General features: G+C 38.9%; 1 protein-coding gene across 5 annotated transcripts in view; it reads right to left on the bottom strand.

Moving 5' to 3' along the window:
- Positions 1-400: 400 nt before the first annotated feature.
- The window catches only part of LOC131043949 (uncharacterized), an 80,565-nt gene continuing 70,417 nt past the window's right edge, over positions 401-10,548 (bottom strand). For all 5 annotated transcript variants that reach the window (XM_057977203.2, XM_057977205.2, XM_057977204.2 and 2 more), the window contains 2 exons: positions 1,385-1,887; positions 401-1,287 (listed from right to left, as the gene is read on the bottom strand). In XM_057977203.2, coding sequence (XP_057833186.1) covers positions 886-1,287; positions 1,385-1,887 — 905 coding nt within the window. In that variant the 3' untranslated portion in view covers positions 401-885. The remainder of the gene's footprint in view (positions 1,288-1,384; positions 1,888-10,548) is intronic.

The following is a 10,548-nucleotide window of genomic DNA, read 5'->3' as shown; positions in this document are numbered from 1 at the left end:
ATGTGAAGATGCGATGCTTGCCAACTGCACAGTGAGAAGTAGCTTGACAACAAATGATATAACGTCTTTGAAGAATTGTGTTGTCTCTGTGCATGCTAACATAAGGCCTTATAAAAGGATATTATAGTCACAACCTGGTATGCTATTTTATCAAAATGATACTGCATCCTCCAAGAATTTCAACTGTGAAATTCAAACAGTGCAAGTGATAACTTTCAGCTTGTAAGCAGTCCTCAATTAACTCTTCCATGTAATGATGAAAATAAGTAACAGTCATGGAAAACTAGTCTCCCAGGTTTCATTAAAGAATGATATTCTAGCAAGTTCATCAATGTTCCTTAAATGATATAATTGATTAATATTCACTTTTTAGCAAAATTTGTCAAATTAATAGTACCTGTGAGGCTTTAAGAAATGTAAAATTTGAAATATTAGTGGTACATCTGTGATACTTATGAAAAATACAAGCGTCATTGTGCCTCACTCCACATAAAATACAAACAGCAAATGCAAAAGTTATGTTGAGATTTTTTTTAAATTTCTCAACCTTATTGCATTTGCAATTATGTTTGACCTTTGAATTATCATCGTTGCCTACATATCCTCTGGTATCTGGTAGAAACATGAATGCATCGCTTATTAGTTATTATACAAGAACCCTTCTCAAATCACAGGGTTCCTAAATCCAAAAACACCAGACACCTATCATGATTGCAAATGGCAAAAATAAGCCTTTGCAGAGCAATTACATAATTCTTTCAAAACTTGCTTAAGCCGAGCATTGCCTACAAACAATGGCACATGTGAGCCTACCTTTGCTAAAACGTACACAGCATTTTGACAGGTTCCGTTCAACTATGCTAAACCCAATCTTCAGCTAACTGCTCATAAATCATGTCTATTTTCATCACCCACAGTACCTTCCTTGTTTTCCATTTTTACTTCATTCATATCATGGTCCTGTAAAGAAGAGGAATTCGGATCTTCTACACTTACAGCATGTAAACCTTCAACCTTTTGAAGAGAAGACGACCTGGAGTGAGCTTTCTTCCTCTTGCATTTAGGAACAAACAAATCAAAGGGCAAGCAGATGTTTGATATGTTTTCTCCTCCTGTTTGACCAACCTCGCTTTCGATTGCCTCTGTTGTCTGCTGGTGAGATGTCCCTTTGCCAAGAATGCTCTCACCTTCAAAACGTTTTGTACCTCGTAAAGGAAAGTCCCGGTGCTTTTTTTCTTTTACCTCCATAAGTGCATGATGTTGCTTGTAAGCTTCTTCATCTGTGACCTGTCTATCAGAAAAAAAGGTCAGAATCTGATTCAATATTCTACAGCTTGAACAGATCTAACTCAAATGGTAGCCTAGGAAAAGCATGGTAAATTACCTCATCACTGGAGTCTTCCTTCTCAGGCAGATCTAAAATTGCATCACTGACTAAAAATCGCCAGTCAGGAGTTTCAATAAACTCATGCTGAGCTAATTCAACATAAGATGATGTTGGGTTACAAGGCATAACTGAGTGACAAAATTCAGAATCAGAATTCTGTTGGTAAGAAATATTGGGCCCTGTGTTCAACTTTGAGCCTCCCCCAACCGTTGTCTGTATCCTAGATGAATCACCTAAGGTAGGAGCAGTGCTTTGCAACACACATTTTGAGGAGCCAGCAGTCAAGAAACTGCTTGAAATGTTTCCAGGAAAGACTGTTCCGACTTTTCCAGAACAAAATTTGCTGAGCTGGTTTTTCAGTTTTAGTATTCGTGACTGTAAAGTTTCAATGTGCACCAGCATATGTTCTAAAGAATTGTCTCCATTTTTATATTCTTGCCCGGCCATAGGGCCCTCATAATCATTCTCATTTAAACCTGCATCATTGACCTCACCTGCACCTGATGTCAAACAGGACAAAAGGGCAATAAGTAGACATTAAACTTATTAAGAGTAACTGAAAATGATCAACTGTATGCAAATATATATGGAAGAAGCAAATTTCTCAAAATTGCAGATCAAACAAAATAATAATAAAGCTTAAATTCTTGTCCAATACAAAATGAACTCAATTTTTTTTATCTCCAATGGCATGCATCTGTTTCCCTGGCGATTGTTGCAATCAATGATAAACTGATAACCATCAAATCCATGCCTACTTGCAAGGCCAATTAAAGACTTTATGCGTCAGAGTCTCTATAATTTCTGAGTACCAATTTCCCATGAATGCATCATGCAATAATACTAATAGTTTATGTTTCCAACTTTCCTCACATGCACTCCAGGTAATAGAAACAAGGTTTATGACAATCACCAGAGAGCAACGTAGCATCCCTCACTAGTAGTAAACATACAGAGCCATCTAGGCCAAAAAGGAAATACCATCCCTCAAGGATTTCAACATAGTATCATGAGAGCTTGCCCCTTTCCAACCCCTTCCAAATATTGTATAGCATCTATCTTCTCCAATTTCAATGGAGTCTTCATAATGAACCTGATATCAAGTATTCTTAACATCCCTTTCATCTCATTAGATTAATCATTAACATCTATCTGCAATTCATTTGTAGGCACCAAGGTCCAGAATGCCCCATCCAAAATATACAAATGACATGAAAAAGCACTGCAAAAGTAGATATAAATCAAAACCTGTGCCTATATGTTGAATATTCTCATTTGATATTAGCGTGGATGGTATAAAATCAAAATTGTGACGACATATTAATACGAAAAAGATTGCCCTCGGCACAAAAACCCACAATAATAGATACCCCCTCAAAAGAATGTTTACCCCTTCTTGTATCAATAACAGGGCCATTTTCCAATCTGCACCATCCATTAAAGAAACGCCATCATTTCTTTGACTTTCCAATATACAAATGAAAAAAGCCTCTAGCATAAGGAAGCTCAAAAACAAAAATGCAAACAACCGTAAGAATTCAATGAAGGCAGTAAAAATACTGGGCATCTGCAATTGGCATGCCAAAGCATATGTCCTACGTAATATGTATCCTAGAGTCCTGCTATTACCAGTCTATATCTCAAACTAGGTTACCGGGTTCCGCCCCCTAGACCCCTGGTACTGGTCCAGTCCAGTCCTGGTCCGGGGTTCTAGTCCAGTCTGCCTGTGATCCAGACAGGGTCCGTGATTCACAGGCCTGGTTCGGACCAGGTTGAACCCAAGAGCACCCAGGTCGAACCGAGGGGTCTGACAGCCCAAAAATGGTTTTTTTTTTTTGCAAAATTTAATTTTTTTAATTCCACCACATAAAAAATTAAAATATAACCCTAAAAGTGAGTTTTAAAACATTAACTTGGCTCATTTCACACAAGCAACATGACTACAAGCAAGGGGAAACAAAGATGTGGGATATAGAGCCAGAGCATACTGATTTGGATGCTTTCACTTCTCAGCGTGTTGCATTTGATGACTCAGATAGCGAGCACACTTAAAGTACAAGTGCAAGTGTAAACGACATTGGCATTGGCATTGATTCATCTAATGTCAATGTCAATAATGAGGAGAAGGAGAATGAGGATCATGAATTAGAGAATTCATTTGATGATCAAACTTTAAATTGTTGAAAGTTTAAACAATGATACTTGAATATTTTATCATTTTGATATTAAACTTGAGGTATATGATGCTGTTATGGTATGATCATGATGCTATGATTACAAGTTTATGTTGATTTTGTTGTTCATATGATGCTATGTGACATGCTAATCTTAATTCATGCTTATAGGCTGCATATATATATATATATATATATATATATATATATATATAATTTACATGTTTTTGTACTAACGAACCCAAACCCCCTTTCAAAATTTTGCCGTACCGGCATACCAGTTCTTCGAACCTGAACCCGAACTGGCAACTTAGATCTCAAATGAACAGACCATCATTAATTTACAAGCAAACAAAAAAGTGATGGTGATTTTATAAACCTGTTACTCCCTTCAAAAGTACTTAAAAAGTAAACAAGATGTATTCAGGAACCTTAAGCTAAAAATAGATAATGAAAATCAATATATGGGAAAAAACGCCCAGAGAAACAACTGAGACTTCTACTGTAATCTATGAACTTTGGCTTGATTTAAATTGAAGCATGATAGGAAAAATGACAAGTCACAATCCATTTCAACTCATAAACTTACGCAACTAACATAGAGCTTGATGAAAAAAAGATAGTTCAGCACAGCATTGCACATAGTTGGATTTTAATTAGAATGTTCCACTTCCAGTCGCCCAAAGAAAACCCTTGAAACTAAAAAGAAGCATGCACAGAAAGTAAGATAAGATTTTGAGAATAAGACAATAAACAGGAATTCACTCAGAACAGTATCCCACAATAAGAAAATGATAGTCTTTAGCAACACAGAACTCATCTGAAAACTCCAGAAATTGCAAAAACAATAAATGGAGTATCTTCAAAAAAACACAACAAAGAAACTTCATTTCTCCAAAAATTTAAGCTATCAACATCTACAGAACATACAACAAGAGTTCAAAAATGTCCAAACCTCCCGCCCATGTAACAATGATCAAGGACCCAATACTATAAATATGGACAATCTAAATATAAGATTAGAACAGGTGCACAATCATTAAATCATCAACTCTCAGCATTACACGGGCCACATCCTTCACACAACAAGAAATAAAATTTAACAACACCTTAAAAGAGCGCATTTCAAAGACCATACTCCCTAGAGATCTTACATTCTCACAAAAAGGAAGATAACATCTGGCATTCTTAGCGGAAACTATATAATTCTAAAATCTATTCTTGAGGCTCACCTAAGAAAGACCTTACTAGCATATATTAAACTACTAGAAACTACCATAACCATACATATAGAAGTTTCATATAAAATATGTAAGGTAGAAGAATATGTTATAGACATGGTAATAGGCCATTAAAAATACCTCAAACAACCTTCAAACTCAATTTTTAGTTGATCCTTATAGTCTTTTGAGATGTTTTTGTAAAGCTCACTAACAATGGATACGCACCATTAAGTCCCTCCGAGATGACTGCAATGGCAACCACATATGTTCTTTACCATTATAAGTTACTAAAAACCACGAAACACAGATTAAAAACATGCAAAAGATCACAACACCATGACTGCAACATCTTACGCTAGAGAATCCCTGGTTGGATGAAAACCCCACCTCTAGAGAGCAAATCACTCTCTATTCCAATCAGTAGTCAGCTACAGATGTTTTAGCGTGCCCTTGGTACAATAAGGAGTCTTGATAACGATACTACTACAAACCTGTAACGTGCCTCTGCAACACTGAAATCCCTATCCTGTATACTATGAACATTAAAGATTAAAGTTACAAGAGCCAACACCCAAAACTTCATGTTTTTGCATTTTATCACTTTTGTCTATCCTCCCATGGCACCAAAATGGAAGAACAAACATCAAAAGAGGCAACTCAAAAAATGTAATCCTTCGTATTCAACATGCTGTTCACATTGTAGTGTTTCCAATATGCTTCATAGATGGGAAAATCTCATTCAAAAGATGGCAAGGCAATGTTCATTGGCTCAAACTATCAATGATCAAATTCTGACCATTCTCCACAGGAAAATCATCTCCAATACCAAGGCCCAACCCATAATTATAGGGATATTGTTCCTCCGATTCGATGTATACTCTTCCTCCTTGTTACTCTCAGTCTCTTTCCTCATTTTCCTTCACAAGCATTATACAGAATTTCTCCTCAGTTGGAAGATTGGCATCTCCTCCAACACAGCCAGCAAATTCTCATCAGACTGCTCAATTTGGTGGTAAAAGACTCTAGCTTTGCCATACAATTTCTAATATTCTAGTACTTACCAAGGCTGTAACAGTATAAGGTACAAGTTTTCATGATTTCTTGTGGCTTGAATGAGTTCTATTTCATCATCTCTTCCTCCTTGGAATGGGAAACAAGCCAAGTCCAGGTGTGTCAACCCAGTGGGAGCTCCACGTGTATTGATGTTGCTATAAAATCAGTCTCCAAGTGGGAGATTGTTTGATGTGGACTCCAATCAGTCTCCGAGTGGGAGTTTGTTGGTATGTGGTGACTGATCATGCTGTTGGGCTTAAATTTTGGTGACTTTGTCAACTGTGTTTTCCCCCAGATCAGTTACCGAGGAGTGCAGGGGAGCAGAGCCCACAGTAAGGGTGGGTTTAGGGGCAACGCCCCCAATAAAGCCTGCTGGGGGTAGCACCCTGTTGACGTGTATTTTGTACACCATCATACACAGAATAAAATACCAATAGGCATCTTATCCTCTCTTGAGAAAATAGTCTCTAACTACTAAAGATTCGCATAAAGGATCAGTTAGGTAGACTCCAAGGTTCTTTTAGTAGGGTCTCTACGTGTGGACAAGCTTCCAGCGGTATGATGTGATTTGCTGTTTCCTCCAAGGGGCCTTACGTATTCCGAAAGTTCAAGATTTGCTAAACTAAGAAACTATTCAAAAATAACAAAAGAGTAGGGTTTGAAAGAGGTCTAATCTAGTCTAACCCTATGAATAACTTAGCATGGACAAGACTTGGCGAGATTCAACCAACTTCAATTTTGCCATAAGATAACAACTCAATTGAAATTAGTGCGATCTTCTAAGGTAATAAAATGATATTCAATGCATCAAAGATCATGGACACTACCACGAAGGTACATATCCAAGATACAATAATGATTGAAGATTAAGGGGTTCAAGGTATTCTCCAGTCGACCACGCAAGGCGTTCCTACAATCAGCAAGAAGCTAGTGGTTTGGATTACGAATCCTACCAAAAATCAAGTCTCACACTATGTCCTTCAAATTAACAAGCTATTTGATTGAGCATGATTCAAGTAAATCAAACAACCATGAAGATAACTTAAGAAAGTTGCAACGAAACACCATAACTTCAATATTTCATTGATTTCCAAATCATCATATACAACAATTTGCTTGAATTTCTCTCTTCAAAACTCAATCTTGCTACAAAATAAAATTGCTTCTAACTCTAATCTCTCTTCTCTATTACATCAACTATTTACTATTACACCATTACCAAATGAAATGAAAAATGGGGGTATAAATAGCATCCCCAATTACAATGAAAGGTCCAGATTGAAAGTAGATCAACGGTCAAGATCATGACACCTAAACCCTAATTAGGGTTTGTTACAAATGGCCTCCTTTTTACTAAACAATATTAAATACATAGCCAAATATTAAATTTGGCACAAAAACCTAGGAGACATAAACCAATGACAAATAAGATGCCATGTCATCTATAACAACCTTTCATCTAGAATCTTATTCCCTTTCCAATGTTCTTTTTTGGCATATGCAATGAATCTTGTCACGATTCCTTCAATTTCTGCAATTGGAATCTCGGGAAGATTCTTCATACTCTCTTCCAAGTGGATGACCTGATCGAATGCATCTAGGAGAGCTGCATCCCATGAAGCTTCAAGTTCTTTCGTTCTTTCAATCAGGAGCATGGTGGCAAACATTTGATCATATTGCTCATCTGTAACATTTGCGTCCTTGCAAAAGATGACCTTGATTCTATCCTCTAACTCTTGCATATCCACATCTGTCTCGACCTCGATCCTTCTGCCAAGAATGGTACGAAGTACCTCAAATACTCTGTCCTGGATCGGATTGATCACCCCCTCAACTTGGCCACATCTAACACTGATGTCCTCGAAGAAAACACTCTTCATATGGAGTAAGGTTGACCACTGAAACAAACTGTGAGATTCTCCATCCAAGATCTTCTCTTGCGCTAAAACTTTCCTTGATGTGTGTCTAGTTACCTTCAAAACAGGAATGATGACATCTTTGGTATGGGCAAATGCAGCTACTGTTATCATCAAATTGTGGATTATCTCAAGAACTTGGATAGCTTGATGAATAATCTTCATCATCCTTGTTACAAACTCTATGGCCACTGTATGAGATCTATCCATCCAATTACTTGTACGTTGGACCATGTTCCTGAATCTCTCTGCCTCACTGATTGATTGAAGTGGAAGTGCTTGCACTGGTGATCTAGCTGGATCCTGACGTCCCAAAGGTTCATTGATGTGACTGAAATACGTCCTCCATGCACCGACCTCTCTCTCAAGCTTTCTATTCTTCTCCATTTCTTCTCTAAGCTTGTCTTTCAATGCCTCAAATGAGTCGGTAGCATCATCTAAAGTCTGCTCTGCTGTGGATGGTCCTAACTCAAAAGTCTGTATATCATATTCCTCTGCCAGGATCTCACCCTCATATTTGTCTACTGCCGGTGTAGCTATCTGCAGTTTCCTGGATCCAGTTTCATCTCGAATCATCTTGGACATCTTGGTAGCCTTCTTCTTCTCTGTTACTTCGTGTGAGCGTCCAACAAGGCTCTCTAAATCAATTGCATTGTCCTCGTCCTCTACTACGATCACCTTAGTTAATCTTTCCTTCAACCAATCTGGGATATTCGATCTTGTCTCTTGAACTTGTATTTCTTTATGTACCACTTCTTCTTCTCTAGGAGGAGATGTCATTTCATTATCTTCTCCTAACTCATAGTCCTGGAGAGATCCATCTGGTGACCCTTGCTGTGCCTGTCCTCCTTCCTGCCTGTCGTTCTGTACCATAGACTCCATGGATTCTTCCACTTGAATTGTTCTCTTCTCAGGTCTAGAAGAAGTACCGGATGATCGATCTCTGTTAGCCTCTTGTTTCCTCTTGGAAGATTCTCCCTTTCCAGGTCTCTCTTTCCTCTTCAAACCTCTTGGATGGAGATTGCCCTCACTGGCACATCGAAGGTTTCCTTCACCTGAATTTCTAGGATTAGGATTGCCTTCACTCACACTAGCTCCACCTTCGGCTGGTTTCTCTTCCAAAGTGAAAGTCATAGCTATGCCTTGTTCTCTCAACTTCTGATGCTGAACGTCAACCCATCTGCGAGTATAAGACAAGACTGGTGCCATCAAAGCATCTAAATCCACGACTTCGAGCTCATTCCAATCCAACCTTATTGTTTTGCTTTCTCGATCATAGGAAGACTGAATATGTCTGCCACTGTCCTGAGCTTGGTCGGCCACTCCGTAAATCCTGCATTTCCTGATGAAATCCAAAGGTAATCTAGAATGCATTTTTCGTTTCACTTCAAGATCATCTAAGAGATTCATCATAAAATCTTCAATCTGATACTCATGTCTAAACTTCCTGCCGACTGTCTCCTCTAAATGTCCATGTGGATCAAAGCTTTCTCTTAGAGCAAAAGATGAAAAAGAATACAAGGCTAACTCCTTCTCTGCATCATCCATGGCTGAAGCATTAGGACATACCTCAACTGAATTACCCAAAATGATAGGTACTGGAACTCCATTCTGATGTCTGTGTCTGAATGCCTTCACATATGCTGCCAACTGTCTTGTTACTTCAAGTAACACAATTCTGTCTGTCGGATATCTCGGCAACATGTATGGAGGTAAAGGACATCCATGCACCCTAATATAAGTGAACTTGGGAAACTGAATGAACCAAGCACCGTACCTCTTTATGAATTCCTGGGCATCCTGAGATAACCTGTTGTGAATTCCACCTTGCAACGTCCTTGTGATGTTCATCGTGAAAGTATCATTAACCAACCTATAGTTGCTCCCTGGCGGATGATGCAAGTAGGCATAGGAATCACAAGCTCTGACCTCGCTGGGTCCTCTTCCAATCACTCCTCTGTGAGGTAGTCCTGCGTACTCAACACTCCTAATCAAGGCATAAATGACATATGAACTCATGTGGAAGGACTTAGTAGCCTTGAGTCTCCTCAACTGTACGTCCAAGCAATGGCTAATCATCCTAGCCCAATGTATCGTACCTTTTCCCTGAACGATCACCTGGATGAAGTAAAACATCCACTTCTCAAAATAGAAGGCATGAGGGGCTCCTGTAACTCGGTTGAGCATGGTAATCAAATCTCTGTACTCCTCTTGGAAATCAATCCTGTGCGGTGTGTTCGGGACCTTGCTCAGACGGGGACGGCTCTTAAGTAGCCAGTTCTTATTGATAATGCTTAGACAAGCATCTGGATCATCTTCGTACATTGATCTGGCTCCTTCTATGCTCTTGTATATCATGTCCCTGTGCTCTGGAAGATGGAAAGCTTCACTTATAGCTTCCTCTGAAAGGTACGCCAAAGTGTTTCCCTCTTTGGACACGATCGTTCTGGACTGTGGATCATAATGACGAGCACACTCGATCATCAACTCATGGCACTGAACAGCTGGAGGAAAGTCGGCCGCCTTAATGATGCCACTCTCTATTATTCTCCGGGCGACAGGCGATGGCTTGCCAATATAAGGGATCTCTCGAAACTTCTTCGTGCTAAAGTTGCCTAAATTTGTATCTCCAATGTGGCTCCACTTCGACACGATCTTGGTCTCCACTTCTTCGGTCTTCTGATCTTCTTTCATGAGAGCTGAACGACTGGTGGATGCTCCCGCCTTCGGGGTTGCCATACCTACACAACATTTCATAATGAGAAGCTAGATTTTGCAATAAATAACATAGATTA

The sequence above is a fragment of the Cryptomeria japonica genome, chromosome 1, assembly GCF_030272615.1.
Source record: "Cryptomeria japonica chromosome 1, Sugi_1.0, whole genome shotgun sequence".
Lineage (NCBI taxonomy): Eukaryota > Viridiplantae > Streptophyta > Pinopsida > Cupressales > Cupressaceae > Cryptomeria > Cryptomeria japonica.
This window is presented reverse-complemented; position numbering and strand designations above follow the sequence as displayed.